The sequence below is a fragment of the Daldinia caldariorum genome, assembly GCF_022478825.1.
Source record: "Daldinia caldariorum strain CBS 122874 unplaced genomic scaffold F4812scaffold_8, whole genome shotgun sequence".
Taxonomy (NCBI): Eukaryota; Fungi; Ascomycota; class Sordariomycetes; order Xylariales; family Hypoxylaceae; genus Daldinia; species Daldinia caldariorum.
In genome coordinates, this window is record NW_025953044.1 from 1,104,034 (window position 1) to 1,123,994 (window position 19,961).

Here is a 19,961-nt window from a genome sequence, read left to right on the forward strand (position 1 = left end):
GTAGGAGGTATGCACCGTGCGCTTATCGAGCGTTAATCGATATAAGTGGGTACACTATACTCAATGACTACCGGTAGGGAGATGGTAAAACGTACCTAGATGTGAGGTCACTCTTATGTAGTCCGCTTGTCGCGTTAGGTATTAGGTATAGATCAAAGGTACCTAACCTAGCTTATACCTATTAACACAGCTAAAATTTAATAAATATCTATCAGTCTTGATATAGGTACACATATCTCATTCTGCAATATATACCTAATATAAACATCTCCAAGTGGCTGGCATGAGAAAATTACATGCAGGTAGATTACATTCAAAGCCAAGATACACATTAGGTTGCTTGTCACCTCAGCCACCTCATGTACCTAACCTAACGTATGGACCTTGGAACTGTACCGTATGTATGATAGGTAGTTGCTGGCTTGTAAAAAACATGAGATACTAGGTAATTGCGATTCTCTATGAGTTATACATACATACCTTAGGTACGCATTGCAAGTACGATTGGGAGCGGCAGATTCATTAAAGTGGCTCTTCCTCATCACATCCCATCTCCTGTATGAAAGTACCCTCATCATAAATAGGCGTTTCCAATACTGAGACGATATGAAGATTGCGACAGAAAATATAACTAACTACCTAGGTATATAGAGTAGTATTGTATCATTAACTTTAAGTTAGAGGTAGGCACTCTCGTTGTTTTCAAAGCTCATCATGTGAATAACAAAGGGGGTCACAACCCATAGTCGCGTAGACCTTCTATTCCCCAGGGCATCTACCTGACAATAATAACATTGTATACGCATTCATAGAAACCATAACCGAGAGAACAAATAATGTATGACTTTGCTTCACGATTAACCCGTACCAGCTTTCCGTATTTTTATATTTACAACGCCAAAACGTGAAGCATAGCGCACAGTTCCCCTCCCCGTCCTCTCAACGCCGAGTAAAGCAAACCTGGATCTGTCCTCTAAACCGAAACAGCATTGGGACCTGAGGCAAGCGCCTCGCAGCCTATTAGTGCGAATAATATGACCCCTCGTCATCCGTAAGACTGCACCATAGCCACGGTCCTAAACGCCTTGCTTTTTTTCGTCAACCCCGTAAGCCTATAGTAAATACACATGACTGCCGGTAGCGTCATTAGAATAGAATGTTGACGTAAAGCATCACCTAAGAAGTAGTAGCGACAGGTGTGGGAGCCGGCGAGCTGGCGTTGATGCTTGGTGGTATGCTCGGTGGTATGCTTGGCTGTTCACCGTCGACATGGCTGTTGCTGTTCTCACTTTTCAACTGGCTTCCGTCCTTATTTTCTTTATTGCTGCTCTCGGCAGAGGCAGCGGCTTCATCGGAAGTAGGTTGGGGCTGGGGTTTAGGTGGCGCGGTCCAACGAGGAATCTCCCAGACCACACCCGTAAAGCTTTTGACCCTAAAGCCTCCTCTGTTCCACTTCCGACAGGGAGCACCCGAACGATCAAGAGCGCGAAGTCCAGCGTTGATAGCACCTTGATTTGCCTTGGGACCGAGTTTATGATAGGCGCCGCCATTGGCTCGTCCGCTAGGATCAATAGTCCCGTCCTCTCTGATAGAAATAATTAGCAAATAGCCACAACAATAACATATATTAAAAGTACAGGCCCATTGAATGTAGTGTCGTAGAAAGGGTCGATAGAGCGACAGTTTGAAATTCACGAGGGCAACGGGTAATACTTACAATCTAGGCTTCTTCTTAGGGCCGGGTTTGCCTCTAATCTTAGCTGTCAGGTCGGATCCATTTGCGGTAGCAGCATTTCTCTTCACGCCTTTCTTCTTGGGCGCTTCTGTCGGAGGTCCCATGGACACCTGCGATGGCGTTCCCGCGGCGGCCGGTGTGTCGGGACTCGACGCGGAAACATTGTCGCCATTTGACGCGGCAGGGACGGTTTCGCTGGGTAGAGTAGTTGAAGCAGGTGAATCCTTCGCCGGCGACTCCTCCTTGACGGACGCCGGGTCGAGTAGCTTCTTAAGCCTAATAGCCGGGACGCGCAGGGTAATGAGATTCGAGGTTTTGCCGGTGGATTTTCGTCGGTCTTTCTCCTTGGCGGAGGCAGAGGCCTTGCTTGGAGTAGGCATGGCGAAAAAATACGCGATGGGTTTGATGAAGTTTGGGTTGTGGTGGTGATGCGCGAATAAGGTAATAAAGAAAAGTGTGGAAATGTGGTAGGAATGTGAGAAAGTCAGATGTTCCTTGGGGGAAAACCCTTTGGTGGGATTGTGCACTTTGCTATTTAGTTTGGGTTGGGTCAGGTCATCAACCTGGCAAAGTGTGTGAAGTGATCCACCCGAGATCCGACGTTCAAAAAGCGCTTCTTGTCCTAAGAGGCGTCGGTGCCAATCTACCGTACCCTGTCGGAGATAGGCCCTGGGTGGTGCGGTGCCTTAGGATTTTGCGGGCGAGGCGGGTGGTTTTGTAGGCTGGGCACGGGTTTGGCGAAAAAGTGACGATGGTGATGATGATGGGAAGGGTGGTGATGGTTTGGATTTCAATAGGAAAATTATCATGGAATGGGAAATGGGAAATAGAGATGAGGGTGCAATGGCGATGGCAGGGTCAAATTATGAATTACGGGGGCAGCCATTGTGCTCGTTGGTGGTATGTAATAAGTTTTTGGGGCAGTCTAAACTGTACAATCTTTTTTAAAACGGCCTCCCGGGCTGCTGCTCTCTCTCTGTCTGATGGCTCAAGATCCAGCTCGTCGCGAAGAAATCCAGCTTTGGTGGTGCACGCACCACATGCTAGGTATTAGGTATCCTTTAAAGTCACGTGCCGCTAATCCCTTGTCCAACCATCCAATCCAACCAGAGATCCATGCCGATTTAAAAAAGGGGACGCGCCAGGCTACCTAGCCTAGAGGCACCTAACCTAGAAGGAAGGACAGGACCTCATCCCTTCGGAAGGTACTTTAGGTACATTAGGTTAGGTACATAACGCTCGTAATAGTAACTTGAAATTCTTCTATCCGTTTTTTTCTCTAACTAGTTAATTTCTGGAGGTTTCCAATAGGTTGCTTATTTGCAAGTTTCTTTTCTTCTTTTTTTCGTCTTCTTCTTCTACTTAGGTCCACGTATTCATTTACATGTACGCTCGGTAGGTAAACTAGGGGAATACCTAATACCCGGGTTAGGTTAGATACCTAGTTCGAAGGTTTGAAACCCCATAGTCACCGGTACATATTTTCAGACTTTACAAAATCCCTTGATTCTGATGTCTGGTATCTACCCAAACTTACTCAGCCCCCCCCCTACCAACCCAGTTACGGTACCAGTAAGAGATAGCAATAATTCTTCTGTATCACTCGCTGACGACGTTTGTCCTCCTATCATTGCAGTGATAAATGAGCCCAACTAAGCAATGGGAACTGGTGATCGGGAACCCACGGATGGTACTTTTTATTTTTATTTACTTGTCGCGCGGAGCGAAGGGGACCGACAGTTCGCCAAGTCAGTAGCTTAACGATCCAGCAAGCAAGTTTCAACCCAAATAGCCGATGTATCTATTACATCGCAGGTAGGTAGGTTACCTAGGAGGTAGGTATACTACAATTTGACCTTGTAGTTGCTTTTGGGCGTCGTCACTTATTACTTCCTAGTGCGCCATCAGCAGTGTTTCAGCTCAATAATTTTTCTTCTCTCCTCTTCCAACACGTATGGACAAGGGGGACTGTGTACAAATGCTGCAAGGGATACCTCGTTAGGTCAACCTCAAACTCCAACAACGCATCCAATTTCCACGCAGCTAGGAACCAAATTTTTTTCTAGGTCTTATTTCATTCACCACGTAATTTAGGTCACAAGATGATCTATGTAATGTTGTCACAAGCTTCATATTCAAGTCTAGTCACATACTCTACACCCTTTGTTGCTAATACGCATGGACGAATACCCGCTTTTAGTCACCTAGCGACTGCTAGGTAGATCACACAACTATTGGGCCAAACTCAGATAATCGAAGCACAATGCCACTGAACAAATCTGACTATCATTGGAAGATGCATCTCTCACTAAAATCCTCCATAAGTAATGTCGCTAGCGTCATTCATGCCAACCACGTGTCTAGAGAAGCACGAGGGGCGTCGGCGCTATATTGAAACGGCATCCTAGAAAATATGATATTCTCTTAGCCCTGACTCGTATCGTAGTCTGGTTCACGAAGTTATTTTCCCAGGCCGCAATCGGCGTCTCATTAGGTTTTAACTACGTGCGGGATTTTGAATCATAACAACTCTATGATAGATAAACATCATCAATTCAGCAGCTTGGTAAGTGCCACTAGTTATTGTACATTATACCTACTCAGCTCTCACTCCTAAGTAGTGCTATTAGTTCATCAACGTTGTCTACGTATAGACTACTTTAGGATTATAAATTGTATTCTACTATGGTTTAACGTAAACAACGCTTATATACCTGTGAGATAGCTATAAATGTGTTGTTGATTAGGCTAGATACTTGCGTTGAATTAGTATCAAGGCCTCTTTAGGACTACGTGTTTCGTCGACAATAGCTTTAGTTTCATAGATATTGGTTTTATCAAATGCAAGAGATGAGACTAGAATTACCTATGTTGACTCAACCAATAGGTTAGATAAGTCTTAAATTGTCAATGGCTGATCCGGCAGTCTGATAATAACCTGGATTGATACCAATTTAAGCAATACTAAAATCTTAGAAGTCTTCCATAATATATCTATTATATATGGAAGGGTAGCCATAACCCTTGTGTGCTCCTCCATTGGAATAATGAGAATATGTTACTTTTCAGTTTTAATGCAGCTGTTACGTGGTAGCAACGTAAATAGAAAACTTGAGGAAATGTGGGATAATACCCTGGAGAGTCAATTTGAACTTATCAATGAAGATTTATATGAGAAAAAAATAACTCTTATGATAATCCAATAATTTCGGTCTATCTATAATGCAGAGCGGAGGTAACGCCTGGTTTTCTCATCAATATATGAGGAAGAACCTCACGACGGTGCTAGAAATCTTTAACAGCTTCCGATATGATGAAGTTACTGTATACGGTCTGCGCTAAGCACCTCGAAGCTCTATATTACTATCAAGGGGCGCTTTACCCTGGTTATTATCATATAAAGGGCAATTCAGGCCTTGCAACTGGAAAGCCGTTCATACGTTTCCCGTAGTTGATGTTTGATATATAATGTTCTTCACAGAACTAGATATTGTGTTAAATACCTTATATGCGAAGAATATCAGATTATAGGTGTAGATCGCAGTCACAGGATTGAAATCTAATAATACTGTTGAACTATTCTACCTGCCAATGTTGAGCCTCAATCATCTATAGATATTTGTGGGGGTGGGGTAGGGGGCTGTTGCCTTGCCCGTGATCTGGAGCAACTATTTATATTGTTGGCTAATTGGTTTGACTTTATTTCTAATATATTTTAGTGACGTTCTCTACCGAGTTTCAATTAGTCACGCCGTCGTATATAATGAGCATACAGTGTCTTCGATATTATATCAATACTCCCCCCCACACAAGGATCCTGCGGGAATACCCCTCGGATAAGCCGACGGATACCCACAGCATGTCTAGTTGACTTTTATTTCTTGGCTACCTGTCATAACTTGCCTACCCGTGTGTTACTGTTACCCCGACCCCCACGATGGGCTGTATTATGCATGTAGAGCGTCACGAGAAAGATCAGGAACAAACAGTATGGGAACTTAGACACGCGGCCGGCCGGGTAGGGGCGGGGCGTATCATAACCGGAAGCTCAATACCATGTCTCCTCTTTCTAGGGATATGGAAACTCTGGAGGCATCTAGGTTTGACCTTGCGGATTGTCTAATTTGCGGGGACGTACGGTTCAAAATAGATGGGTCTCCAGCTTAGGTTGTTTACCATCATATCCTAAAGGTTCTCTACAACGTGTAAGTGGCACGCAATACAATTTATCGAAGCCAGCATTTTAAACATAAACTCGAATACCTCACTAGTCATGGGCTCCAACGATGTTTCATCTCTCGTCAACCCGTTACATCCTACTTTAGTCGACAGACTCGATCCGGCCTTCGCCGAGATCTACCTTCGCTACCAAGGTATTGAATATCATGAAATTGCTTTTATATGTGCAACTATGTTTTTTTATTTAAATAACTAGCTAATAACCAAATTCACAGCGCCACGCCTACGGGCTGATCAAGTTCCATACGAGGAGTATAATCGTGACCGAAAAAAATATGACTTCCCGACAGCTGAAGTCGCCAAACCGGCGCCGGACGTTGCCAGTGCTAAGATATACCAAGTTCCGGTCTCGAACCCTCCCGGCGAGATAGCTGTACAGGTGTATGTGCCAACATCTGAAGCAATTGCCAGTACTGGGCTTGAACGGCAAGGCCTGTTACCGGCACTGGTGAACTTTCATGGTGGTGGTTTTGTGATAGGGGGCCTTGACTCGGACGAATCTCTGTGCCGCAAGCTCTGCCAGAGAGTTGGCTGCATTGTGATAAATGTTGCATACCGACTTGCGCCCGAATATCCTCATCCAGTCTCGGCTACAGACAGTTTTCAGGCGCTAAAATGGGTTTTCCAAAACACAGGAATGTTAAGGATAGATCCATCGCGCGTAGGCGTCGGAGGATTGTCCGCAGGGGCATGTCTCGCGGCTGTTCTGGCGTTGCAAGCTCGGGACGATCCGACTTTACCACGGCTTGCCGTGCAGCTACTCATCGTGCCGGTAATTGACGCGAGATTTGTTCCGAAGGAGGGTTCATGCGACCCTGCGACGACACCGTACAGGAGCTACATCGACTTCGAGTTTGCTCCGATGTTGCCTCTCAACCGCCTAGTATGGTTCTATAACCTGTGGTTGGGAACGGACGAAAGCCGCGAAGAGAAGGCCAAAGACTTCCGCGCCTCTCCAATCGTCGCGGATTCGCATGCTAACTTAGCTCCAGCTATCATCCGTTGTGCTGAGATCGACCCTCTCGTCTCGGAGGGGATTGCATATCATGAAAAGCTGATAGACGCTGGCACTCCTAGCAATATCAAGGTCTACAAGGGCCAGGGGCATCCATTCGGTCATTGGGATGGATCCAATCCAACATCAAAGCAGTTTGTTACCGATTGTGTTAATGAGCTCAAAACTGCCTTTTCTGGGAATTAAGGGGTGATTTTTTTCTCTTTTTTTTTTCTGGCTTCGTTAATAACAGGTAAATATACCATGGTTAAGCGGAAGTGTTTAATACATGACATATAGAGGTAGCTGTTACCAGATTCAGCTGTATGGTTGATAGCGTTTATGTATGACTTGCTCAACAGTAACATACCTAGAATGGACAGAAGTTAGCCGTCGAACACCATAACAGGTATCTAACAATAGGTATAAGTGTACTACGAGGGCAGCTGGCAATGCCTCTGAGGTTAACAGGTACATGAGCTAATACCTTGAGCCTTGAAGTATTTCTAAGGCACTTTCCCTACAGGTACCTGTATTATACATTGACCTTGGTACCTCAGGCAGGCGCCTTATATTTAGGTAGGCACCTACCTTTGGGTAAAAGGTACCTTGCCTAACATCATAACGCCTACGTGCTTTCCAAACGGCGTATTTTCAGTTCTTTTTAGGCAAGTTCGATCTTTCTCCCTGCCTAAATCTCTGGTTATAAAGTCGATGCAATTTCTCTCGTCTGATCTGACATTCTTTACTTCTATTTTATTTCTCCTATCCACCCACAATTGGGTAGATACGTTTTCCTTCCACAACTCGTGGATCATCCTCTTTTAGATAATTACACACACAGTTCAATTCAACCAATAGTATTTCATTCTTTCGTTACGTCTATATAATATTGTCAATCCAACAAACCCTATTCAATTTCAGTACGGGACCTGCAAATCCATCAACAGTGCAGCTATACTATGATTAATATTTAATACAACTCAGACAATGGAGATGGATTTGCGTGATGATCGATACGGCAAAGCATGAGAACGTTTACGACTACGTCTTACCGGGTTGGGAGGACTATATGCGAGAATCACTACACTGATCTGCCCCAAGCGCATCGGTGGCGCGAGAGACGACTGGAGTACTAGGGGCAGAACTAGTATTTCACTTGACCGAAGAAATCTATCTTCCATCCTACAGTCCCCCACACCTCCCATGTTTGAATTTGGCTTAATGCTACATTTGTTTAATTCATTCGTTAACTCTAAAGCCTACCACTCTGCATCCGCTTGCTAAGGCTCTTGCCCTAGCCTTGAGGAGACAATCTTCATGCGGACCACACTCAAATCCAATTTCTATCGCGCGGTTAACCTGACTCTTCGGCGCCCCATGGGCCTGCCTACTCACCATGCCCGTACTGTCCGAATCCTCCAACCGAAAACAGCACACAACAAGACCAGCTATACCCTAGAATGTACACCACTCTATACAGTTGCTACTGTCTCTAGTATTCGCTCTGCGCACGACATACATCACGGGATCTTTCTGACATTAAGGAGCATTGCTAAAGAAGTTGAACGATTTCATTGCGGATGCGAAAATCAGGGACAATGTTATAAAGGCTTTGCTGAAAGCAGTCTTGACAATTGGTAGCTCCACTCCGTTAAGGTTTGGAATCTTGAGAGAACCTAGACAATACAACAAGCATTCCATACCATACAAAGAGATACGAAACGAACATCCACATCCATCTATCTACTCTACACGCCCGTCCTGGAGCTATACGATATAGCTATACGATATCCTACCGTCCTGAGAAGAAAATCCCGTTCGATTACCCCCCTCCCCTAGATTGGAAGGAAGCATGTGTTATTTTTTGAGTTTAGAAAAAAAAGAATATACGTTTGGAGTAACGATGAGGGCATCGTTATTCTTGGTACCTACCTACGTGGGCATAGACGCTCTTTCAGACGGAATTATGGCAATCGTTTTGGTAGACGCCGAAACTGGCGTCGTTGGGTGAAACAAGGCTCACGAGGAGGAAGATTGTATCTGGAAGACGAAGTTCTGTTGGAAGACGACCAGTCAGACCTCGAAACCAGAGAGGCTGAGCTAGAAAATGACGGATAGGTACCTAGGTAGTGGCATTGTCACATGATAACATGTACTTATACTTCTACTATCAGTGGAACCATGTATAGGTTCTAACCTTACCTTTACATTAACAACTATTCTATGACAATTCAGATGTCCCTTTACTTTATATTCGGATGGACTTTAAAACAACTCAGTACAGAGACATATGTAAATTTACTTATTTTGAGGATTGGCCCATCGTTCTCAATATGCCATTTCGCTTTTAATCATTGCGGATAATTTCTAGATACCTTAGGCTTCATAGCTGATAGGTCACGGGTAGGAAATGTAGTTCATCTAACTTGTGTTACTAGGTATAGAGACATAAAATTCAGGCCTGTACAAGATACTTCGCTTTAAGCCAATAAGCGTCCGTTTGCTCCTGATAGATCAATACCCTACATGTGCTTGAGAGCTACCTATTTGAGCTTTTGAATTTTGTATAAACCTGGTAATACTTTCGACATACTATGTTATGACCTAAGTCGAAGCTGAACGACCTGAATATCGTGCGTCCGCGCAACTATGTTCTTTGCACGCTGTTGGGCATCGTGCCCGAAGAAACTACCGAGAACGAATCCTTCTACAGGCAGAACGCTACTACGAAGCTGCCGTTTGCATTTGCCTTTAACCCCCTCAATCCGATCGTTCTCCTTTTCTATTGCCCGTATGTCGGAAACAGAACAACTTCCTCTCTGTCCTGAGCAGGCCGAACTGGTGGACATCATTATGAGTGGACGTAATGTATTCTATACTGGATCGGCTGGATGTGGCAAGTCGACTGTACTGAAGGCCTTCACTAAAAAGCTACAAGACCAAGGAAAGGTCGTCGATATCATTGCTCCAACCGGTCGGGCGGCCTTGCAGGTTGGCGGTTCCACCATATGGTCGTATGCTGGATGGTCCCCAAATTCAATGAAGGAGGGCATAAAGACCCTTGTGAAAGAAGCGGAAAGGAAACCTGCTTATGGACGCATCAGGGGCACACATGTTCTGGTTATCGACGAAATAAGCATGGTCGAAAATTTCCACTTTGAGCGGCTTAACACAATTATGAAATATGTTAGAAGGTATGATAAGGCTTTCGGTGGCGTTCAGGTAGTTGTCACTGGTGATTTCTATCAGCTTCCACCTGTGCAACCTTTCTACTTTTGCTTCGAATGCGGGAGAGAGATGATCATAGATCGTACGGAGGGGTTCTATACATGTATAGAGCATGGTCGTTCTTACGATAAGGACAAATGGGCTTTCAAAAGTCGGGCTTGGAAAGAATGCAATTTCGTTCATTTTGCTCTCAAGTCGATCCACCGGCAGAAAGATGAGACATTTATCAAAGCCTTACAAACAATTCGAGTTGGGGATCCATTGACAGAATATCAAACTAACCTGCTTATGGATCACCCGTGCGATACAACCGCCGCAACTAGGCTCTATGCATCTCGTAATGAAGTGCGAGAGTTTAACTATAAGGAATTTAGAAAGCTGCAAACGAAGAAGTATACTTATACATGTAAGGACAATTTCCGATGGAATCAAAAAGCCCATCCACACCTCAGAAGCAAAAACCAGCGAGTAGAAGACAATTCCTTACTAGCACTCGGCCAGCATAAATACGAAAGACGTCTTGAGTTGAAGGAAGGTATGCTTGTTGTGCTACTTCAAAATATAAACCTGAAGCGAGGACTCTGTAACGGCCGCCAAGGTATTATCTGTGGGTTCGAAGAGTTTGACCCCTCGCGGCCCACGAACATCGTGCAGAATAGGAGAGATACTGATCCTACGAAACAACTCGAAGATATGATGAGTTATATTACTTCGACTGAAACTGATGAGTTCATGAATCAGGTCGAGGAGAAAGTCTGGCCTGTCGTCAGGTTTGACGATGAGATGGTAACAATTACACAAGACTGCTCCATAATTTACTTGGGAGATAAAAAGCCGTATAGCTTTCTCAGCCGCACGCAGATACCCCTAGCACCAGCGTGGGCGATGTCCATTCATAAGAGCCAGTCGATGACACTCGACCGTGTCATCGTGGATGTGTCGAAGGCATTTGTTGAAGGGCAAGTCTACGTGGCCTTGTCGCGAGCGAGGAGTCTGGCAGGTCTTAAGATCGAAGGTAGTTCGAAAGACCTTATTGATGGAACAAGGGCAAATTCTGAGGTACGGGAATTCTATCAGGTAAGGTTCGGGATGTGATGCATCCGAATGACCCAGCTTTGGATTTCTGTCGTTGAAGTTGGGATGCTGTTGGGTAGCGTTAAGCGGAAGTACTTGTACATAGGCACACTTTTGCACGCGTTAGGGCTACCGTTCGCGTGGGAGGGAATGATAAAGTCACTACTACTTATTTCGTATATTTTCCAGATACTTGTTAAGAGGTAACTAATCCCATAATGATCCAATGTATTGTAATACTACCTCAAAGAGTTGGGATATCTAATCACCTAGGTATCTACTAGATACTTAAGACGCGTGCCTATTCTGACTTGCCTTATTGGAATTAAGTAACAAAATTTTACAAAGGGAATGAGCCAATACACCTTGTATAGGAGTCGTGGTAAATGTACTAGGTTTCTACATAACCTCAAAGAAATGATATGCTCTGCTCGGATCTGGAATATGTCCCCTGGGACGATCTGACGATCTGAAGAGTAGTGGCCAAACAGAAGTCAAGTCATGCATCTGAATTTACCCGGGGAAATAGACAATACCTAAATGAGACGCCGAACCAAGTTATGCAAGTTTCTATTTCCACTGCCGGTGCTACACAATCTGGGGTTGCGAGCTATATGAATGCTGCTAATGCGCCAAGATCGGATGCAGACACGTCCTATTATCACCTGACCATTGACTTGCAACCAAGAAACGGGCCATACAGTTACCTAAACTAAGCTTTATCTGATATCACGGAGGCAGACCCGTAGAAGCTTGCTGAGATGGGACTTCTTGGATGTTATTGTTACCATAATAGTAACTAACATACATGGTCTGGATATGGTTTGTCCCCAAGCTGCGATCCTTGGGGTGATAGGGCAAGGCGATGCTTTGGCCGCGCCGTCAACGTTTGGAGTCACTATCGCTTAGCCCTCCATGAGTTCCTCACGGCTCGTGGCAACCAAGCCTTGTCAACGGCAATATGCAGTTATAATATTCCGCTGCCATTTCAGGAACAACATGACAATCCCCTGTCCATCCTCACGAATGCATATTCGCGGCTCGTAGCTCCCTATGAGAAACCAGGGTCGGGGCTGATCTCGGCTATATTCCCGATATTAACCGCCACGCTTCTATACGACGACACCAGCAATGGTACGGCAGCATCATGTGGGAAAGGAATGAAGAAAATACTTGAGGGTGTCTGGAAAAGGGAGACGTGTTCGCCCGGCCACGAGTTTAAATAGGCGACGACTTCCGCATCGTGATGATGAGCCTGGCCGAGCCTGTCTGTAACGATCGTCTTCACTCTTCTCAGGATGCAGCTGACCGTGAACTCGCTAGCCGCCAGCCTGGCGCTGCTCGCGCCCAGCGCCCATGCGCTCCTACGATTCTCGTGTTCGCAACTGGTCGTCGAGCGTCTTGACCCGTTGGTCTTCCCCGGCGTCACTGGCTCGCCGCACGTCCACCAGATCATCGGTGGTAACGCCTTCAATCAGTCCATGGAATATCCGCGCATGGATATTCCAAGCCAGGCCACATGTACTACGTGCACATTCGCCGAGGACTTGTCCAACTACTGGACAGCCGTTCTCTACTTCCGTGCCCGCAACGGCACATTTAAGAGAGTGCCGCAGATGGCTAACTCCGGCTTCGAGGGGGCTAAGGGAGGCATGACTGTTTACTACACTCCCAGCTACAACAACGGAAAGGTCACCGCTTTCAAGCCTGTGAGTTGCCCTCGGGTCTTGGTGAAAATACCTTATATAACCATATAAGCTAATTGTGAATTTACCCTCTAGGGTTTCCGAATGATCGTCGGAGACCCAACGTACCGAACCGAGGCTCAGGCCAAGAAGTTCCGCCAGCTTACCTACACCTGTCTTGATACAATCCTCACCCGCACTGGTGAGACTCTTGATATGCCCAAGAAGCCCTGCAAGGCTGGTATCATGGCCAACATTCGATTCCCTACGTGAGCCAAACCTATCCGTCACCCCCCTGGTAACGACAATGATCCACTAACCCTTTACAGGTGCTGGGACGGCAAGAATCTCGATTCACCGGACCACTCGAGCCACGTTGCGTACCCTGCGAGCGGCACCTTCGAGAACGGCGGTGCCTGCCCCTCGACTCACCCCGTGAAGATTCCCCAGCTCTTCTACGAGGTAATCTGGGACACGCGCGCGTTCAACAACCCCAACGACTGGCCGACCGACGGCAGCCAGCCCTTCGTCTGGTCGTTCGGCGACCCGACCGGGTACGGAAACCACGGCGATTACATGTTCGGCTGGAAGGGCGGCGCGCTCCAGAAGGCCATGGACTCCAACTGCAACATCAACTGCCCCCAGCTCAAGACCCAGTCCATCTCGCAGGCCAACCAGTGCACCAAGCAGGTCGTCGTTGACGAGGACATTGACGGCTGTAAGTAATGTTTTTATTGCCTCTGGGCTCTACGTGTTATATGTCATAACTATGCTAACCGTCGGTATCTAGGGCTCAAGGAGCTTCCCGGCGGGATGCCCGTCACTGATGCGACTGGCAAGGTACTCTACTAGGCGGACTTGTATTTGAGTAATGTTGTACCTAGCGCTCGTATTTATCGACTCTACCTAGAAAGAGTGATTACCTCTATAGAACGAAATTCGGTGTATAACCGCGATCTTGTCGTAGTACCTACGTCTGATAAATACATACCTACCCCTTGATGCTGGCTCGTAGAAATGCGTTCCTCTTGACGTCGAGGGGCTTTTGAATGTAGGTACATTATGAAAATGTTGAATTACTTGCACTTGGTTGAGTCGCCATGGAAGCTCTCCTGCTTAACCATGGAGAGACGATTCACGTGATGGATGTTTGGGTATCAAGGCCTTCCGCCGCGTTCGAGGGACTCGAGTGCTCTTTGTTGTCGGGGGTCGGTCGGATCATGCCGCAAGTCGGCGAATGAGCCCGAATCATGTATGGCGGTGACCAACCACGGATCTGGAATGATGTTAGATTAAACGAATCGTCCGGCCAAAGGGGCTATAGTAACTTACACTCGTAGGGCTCGGTCTCCTCCAAGAGAAGAATGTCCCATTTGCGGCTGGCGATGTGGGGTATAAGCTGGAGTGTGCCCTCTGGACTAGCGGTGCAATCGTGGATGATGATGGCATTTGACGGCCCTTCGATGAACTTCATCTTGCTCGGGATAGACCACAGGAAGCCTGTGGTGCCGCTTGACACACCTGGGCACTCTTCGGGGATACGGATCTTAATATGAACTATTAGAGGCTTATATATTAGCAAAGACATGCTACTTATTACGTTTTTAGGGGCAGGGTAAAAGCTTGCTTTTCATGTCATGATATATTAGAGGATATACCGCCGTGAATACTCCTGGGGACTGTGCTCCATTACCGAGAACCATTTGTCTGCAAGCGAGGTCACAGCGTCTCGTCCAATAGGTTGTCTGCAAAATAGGCATTAGAAATTATATATGTCTAGCAACCAATTTGTACATACCGGTGTGAGGCTATCCGGGTGAAGTTGATGAACCTGCGTTGTGTTATTAGCTGAGCTATCACCACCTGTCGCGTAAGGAACAAATTCGTGGGAAGACTTACGATCTTCATGAGGAAGCTTGTATTGTCATATCCGACGAAGTCGACAGAACAGCTGTGGATGAGGTCATAATCTCTCTGGGAGCAAGTTCGGAGACCAGCCCAGAGACTGACGTGTGTGATCATCATCACCCTCCAATAGGCAAGTCTCATACGTGCGATATTGAGACGGACGTTACTCCCCTGCTGGGCCATGGTGTAGCATTGAACTTGGTCGAATAATTGGAAGATCGGTAAAGTCAGACGAAAAGTCGCAAGGAGGCGGTTATCGTATACTAATGTTCTCTGCCTGCCTATTGTACTGCTTGTAGGGGTTGAATCAGGAATACGGTAGAAGGGGAATAGGAAGATGAGTCTGGGGAACAGGGCGTGCTTCAATATATATTCGCCGGAAAGAATTATCACGACTCTAGTTGTAGCTTCCTTACGAAAGAACTCGAAAACGGGGCAATCAAGAAAATCGGGACCGCGTTGTAGTTTGCTAATGTGAATGACCCGCGCTTCTGACCGGGGAAGCTATGTATGTGTGAATATTGCCCTAGGTGTTATGCGACTTCCTCTAATAGACATTTAGCTCTTGCTCGTAACACGAAGAGTTGGGTACCTGTCGTCACGCAGGCGATGCGGCCATACCTGCCAATTTCTTTCTATGCTCGCTATGGAAAAGTTATCAAGAACCCTTCGGGAAAGAATAGACTATGGCAGTTACTCTAAGGTGAGTAAGGTACTCTCGATTAAGATAAGATACTCCTATCTTTGATAGTGCCGTCGTAAAAACGGCCGTTAAACAGAGTCTATCTAAACGTGTCATCTTCGCATGATGCGAAAATAGCCCTGGTGCTCTACGAACGTGCCCTAATACAACCATTAAGAAATACGGTATTGCAAGAACAAGGAAATAGCAGTTGAGGTGAAAGCCCTATTGGAAATTTAGTGTCGCGCTTTGAAAGCGTTTCGTTGATGACATTCGGCGTCTTACGGTTGAATTGAACCAAATATGTACGAAATGACTTCGTTATTCCATTCCGTGAGAAAACCCAACTTTAACTGCCTGTTATTAGGAGCTTCCGCCTCTATATAGTGAAAGCGACATTTGTTCTAGGTGTCCCATTTAGAACACTGTAGAGTTGAGGCTGGTTAGATATCCATTTGATATGTTTTTTTTTTTAAAAAAAAAAGAGAAGTGTCGCGGTTCACACTTTTTGATAAAGACTTAAAGACTACCTATTTATATTTGCCTGTGTATTACAGTTAGATCAACATATATAGAGTAAATGATTTAAATATTATATTTATTACGCTCTTATAGATTTGAAGATGGCTGTAATGGACGAAGTACGAACCGTTGAACGCCTTTTTTATGTTCCCCCTATTAATTGCCTCAGAGGTAAGTTTGCTGAAGGAGATTCGTTTGACTAAATTTAGTTAAATATAACCAATATATGACAATCCAAACATTATACTCACATAACTTAAACAAGTTGTGCGAATATACAAAGGCTTCCGCATAGTAGAAAGGGTTGCTGTGGTAGATATCGTGTATCAAAATGACAAGCACGTCAATCTACGGATATAAGACTATTGTCTATACTTTGCGATATTTCAAACCTAATCAGAAATTGTTGGAACAAATAGAATACATCTCTTACGCAAACAATATGCTTTTGTTTTCGAAAGCAGCAGAGAGTATTGCCGCAATGGCCACAGAGGTGGCTGACACAACTATTTAGCAATGTTTGAAACTACAGGCAATATTCAGCTACCATGTACGAAGCTTGGGTGCCGATCTAGCGACGTGGCACAAGATAAATTTAAGCCAAGTAGCTGAATTGGCATGAGAAGTAACAAGCGAGATGGAACGAATTGGTTGTCGATGGCTTGCTTGTACGCGATGACGAGTGTCAGATAGAATGTGTAGCTAGCGAGGTGTAACCCTGGGCATACAAAATTGGAAAAAAGAAAAGGTAACGGTCGGCTGAAATACAAGGCGATTATTGCTAGTGACTTCTACATTTTACTGTGTACCTCCTACGATATATGATATGACTTCCTGCCTACGTCCACGGGTTTAGAGAAGTGTGTCACAAAGGCCTACTGCCACCAGGAATAATTCCCAACTAGAAATCCTCAACCAATAATAATCTCGGTCTTTACCCGAAGCACGTACAATACGTGGTACAGCTAATGTATGATACATGGCGTAATGCTGTACGCATTGTCTCAAGAAACGCGCCGCAAACCGGACCAAACTCACGCTAAATAGACCTCAGGTGCTAGAATATTAGTTTGAATAAATTGCTTCGCAAAACATGGCTGCACTAAATCTCCAGCGAGGCTTCGGTTTGTGAGAAAACACCGAGCTCCGGGTATGGTAGCCATGCATATCTCTTATATTTCCTCCCTAGTTTGGACGACGACACGATAGGTACAGCATCAGTGATTGCCTTAGTAGGAATGAAAAGGGGCGGACAAGCCTCGGTTCTTGGCTACCACCCGGCCATCCTTAGGCGATTTCTCCATAACTTCGAGTCTGATTTGCGGGGATAGCGGCGCGGGACGATATCAGCCCAATCCTATTCGTTACTGCCAATGTCTCCTATAAGTGTACGGTCTAGAGCCAATGGCAAGGCTCTCATAGCGAAAAGAAACCATGGCCTGCATCACAGTACGAGGGCCACGGCACCCAGCACCCAGCACCCAGCAACGGCATTAATTTGGCTCCGCACCCCGCCGCATCCGAGGGAGAGCTTTATTAATACGATTTCTCTTATACAGCTGTGTTTCTTGCTCTCATTTATATCTCGGAATCGCAAGAAACTTTTAATCATTGAATCATTGTGATAGTGACGTTGTGTTGTGTTCGATACAGTTGCTAATACAACCAACACTCCCTTTTGACGTAACCATATTTGCGGCGCGACGAATACTTGATGAACCAACTTTTTTTTTCCAGTGAGGCTCTTTGAATTTGATACTTCGACTTGAAAAGGTGGATTGGGAAGGATTTCTCTCCTCTCCTACCTAACTTCATTTACTTCCTATTATTACGATCTGTTCTCTTGACAATGGTTCTTGAATCAAGATGGACGGTGCCGATACCGAACTGTTCGGTGCAAAAATGGGTATTTAGGTCCTGCTTCGACACGCTCCCGGATGAGCCACAGTTCATCGACGTTGACCATCCGGAAACCCACTTCATAACTCAATCTGGCTTTCGACTATGGTCAAAGCGGCTGGCCTTGGGATTAATTCGAGCAGGTCTGAAGCCTGGGGATCGTGTTCTCCTCTTCTCTGGCAACTCGCTCTTCACCCCCGTCATTTTCATGGGGATTCAAATGGCGGGGGGTGTCTTCACTGGTGCTAACCCCAGTTTCGTCCCCCGGGAACTTGCTTATCAGCTGAAGGACAGCGGTGCTTCGTTTCTAATTGCAGCCGACGCGAGCATAGAAATTGCCATCGAAGCTGCTGAAGTAGCCGGCCTGTCGAGGAGCCAGATATATAGCTTTGACACAAGCGCGCTCGATAATCGACTGGGCAAAGCGCGACTTGGAACTCGACATTGGACCTCTCTCCTTGCCCCAGAAGGTGATGCAGCTAAATTTGACTGGATTGAGCCCGCCAATTCAAAAACGGCGCTATGTGCTCTTAATTACAGCTCGGGGACAACGGGAGTGCCTAAAGGCGTTGAAATTACGCATTTTTCCTACGTAGCGAACGGCCTCGGAGTTAACCAGATGGAGCGATTAGATCCCGAGTACGATGAGAAGAAGAAACGGTACCGCCGTTTAGGGTTTTTACCGATGTATCACGCATACGGCCAGACTTTCTTTATATGCATCTATCCGAAAGAAGGCGTTCCGGTGTACATTATGTCTTCGTTCAACTTCGAAAAGATGCTGCAGTGCATCGAGAAGTTCCGTATCGACTCTCTCACCTCCGTGCCGCCGATTATAGTTATGCTTGCTAAAAGTCCTCTGAGCCGCAAGTACGATATTAGCTCGCTTGAGAGCATAACCTCCGGTGCCGCGCCGTTAGGAGCCGAAGTCGGCGAGGAAGTCTCTAAACTCTGGCCCGAAGGCGCTTTGACTCTTCGCCAGGGATGGGGCATGACGGAATTGACATGCGCAAGCACGGGCTGGCATCCTAAAATGCCTGGTAGATCAGCGGCCGTTGGCGAGTTGTTGGCGAACTGCAAAGCGCGCATCATGAGGATCGACGGCTCGGGCGAAATCACCCGAGCTAACGAGAGAGGCGAGATATGGATTACTGGGCCTACGCTGCTAAAGGGCTACTGGAAGAAGCCCGAAGCTACAGCAGACACCCTGCATGTCGATCCAGATGGCACCCGTTGGCTGAAAACCGGCGACGTTGGGTTCGTAGAAAAATACGAACCGGGTGGATTACTCCATATCGTCGACCGCATCAAGGAGCTTATCAAGGTGAAGGGCAATCAAGTAGCGCCGGCTGAGCTTGAGGCCGTGCTGCTGGAAAATAAAGGTGTCCGCGACGCCGCTGTCGTGGGCGTTACGATCAACGGCGAGGAGTTACCCCGCGCGTACATTGTACCAGACCCTGAAGTTAAGCCGACCGAGCAGGAAATCGTCCAGTGGATGGAGTCGAAGGTAGTCAACTATAAGCGACTAAAAGGCGGCGTAAAGTTTATCGAGGCCATTCCTAAGAATCCGGCGAGTCAAGCCAGGCACACATGTCTAGAGAACTTGATTGCTAACAGTCAAATATAGTCCGGCAAGATCCTTCGAAAGGTGCTTAGAGACCAAGCAGCGAATGAGGTTGGCGATAGAAAACCAAGCATGACGAAATTAGCCTAAGGTTGAATCTAAACATTAACTTGAATAATATGATCCCCTTCGCTAGAGGGGCCAAGGATGTGCTTCAGCGTTGTGATATTATACGACTCGTGTTTACGGAGGGTTTTAATGGTACATAACTACGGATTTTTCTATGTTCAGTGCTTTCATCGTATGCAATGGTATTGGAGGTACTTTTCCTGGCGCAGTGTGTATATTATTCGTTTCATCACTATATTAGGTAGTATGTCATACATTTGTCTCTACCCCTAAAACAGTATGTATATAAAATGCAAAGA

General features: G+C 46.0%; 5 protein-coding genes across 5 annotated transcripts; 3 read left to right on the forward strand and 2 right to left on the reverse strand.

Annotated features, from left to right (window-relative positions):
• Positions 1 to 877: 877 nt before the first annotated feature.
• F4812DRAFT_388991 (DUF1711-domain-containing protein) lies at positions 878 to 2,300 on the reverse strand. Its single transcript, XM_047932095.1, has 2 exons — positions 1,718 to 2,300; positions 878 to 1,585 (listed from the first exon to the last, which is right to left on the reverse strand). The coding sequence occupies exons 1-2, from the start codon at positions 2,113 to 2,115 to the stop codon at positions 1,177 to 1,179; spliced, it is 807 nt and encodes a 268-aa protein (XP_047790371.1). The 5' UTR covers positions 2,116 to 2,300; the 3' UTR covers positions 878 to 1,176.
• Positions 2,301 to 5,792: 3,492 nt separating this feature from the next.
• Positions 5,793 to 7,365, forward strand: F4812DRAFT_389026 (Alpha/Beta hydrolase protein). Its single transcript, XM_047932096.1, has 2 exons — positions 5,793 to 6,108; positions 6,190 to 7,365. Exons 1-2 carry the CDS (start codon positions 6,009 to 6,011, stop codon positions 7,173 to 7,175), a joined length of 1,086 nt encoding a protein of 361 aa, XP_047790372.1. The 5' UTR covers positions 5,793 to 6,008; the 3' UTR covers positions 7,176 to 7,365.
• Positions 7,366 to 12,571: 5,206 nt separating this feature from the next.
• F4812DRAFT_471323 (uncharacterized protein) lies at positions 12,572 to 13,954 on the forward strand (the record flags this gene model as incomplete). The annotated part of the gene is made up of 4 exons (XM_047939080.1): positions 12,572 to 12,982; positions 13,055 to 13,227; positions 13,288 to 13,676; positions 13,749 to 13,954. The coding sequence occupies 4 exons, from the start codon at positions 12,572 to 12,574 to the stop codon at positions 13,808 to 13,810; spliced, it is 1,035 nt and encodes a 344-aa protein (XP_047790373.1). The 3' UTR covers positions 13,811 to 13,954.
• A 161-nt stretch (positions 13,955 to 14,115) lies between these two features.
• On the reverse strand, positions 14,116 to 15,049 carry F4812DRAFT_471325 (uncharacterized protein; the record flags this gene model as incomplete). Its single annotated transcript, XM_047939081.1, has 5 exons — positions 14,116 to 14,234; positions 14,291 to 14,504; positions 14,617 to 14,703; positions 14,757 to 14,789; positions 14,858 to 15,049. 5 exons carry the CDS (start codon positions 15,047 to 15,049, stop codon positions 14,116 to 14,118), a joined length of 645 nt encoding a protein of 214 aa, XP_047790374.1.
• A 2,758-nt stretch (positions 15,050 to 17,807) lies between these two features.
• F4812DRAFT_389094 (acetyl-CoA synthetase-like protein) lies at positions 17,808 to 19,958 on the forward strand. Its single transcript, XM_047932097.1, has 2 exons — positions 17,808 to 19,539; positions 19,597 to 19,958. The coding sequence occupies exons 1-2, from the start codon at positions 17,920 to 17,922 to the stop codon at positions 19,681 to 19,683; spliced, it is 1,707 nt and encodes a 568-aa protein (XP_047790375.1). The 5' UTR covers positions 17,808 to 17,919; the 3' UTR covers positions 19,684 to 19,958.
• The last annotated feature ends 3 nt before the right edge of the window (positions 19,959 to 19,961 follow it).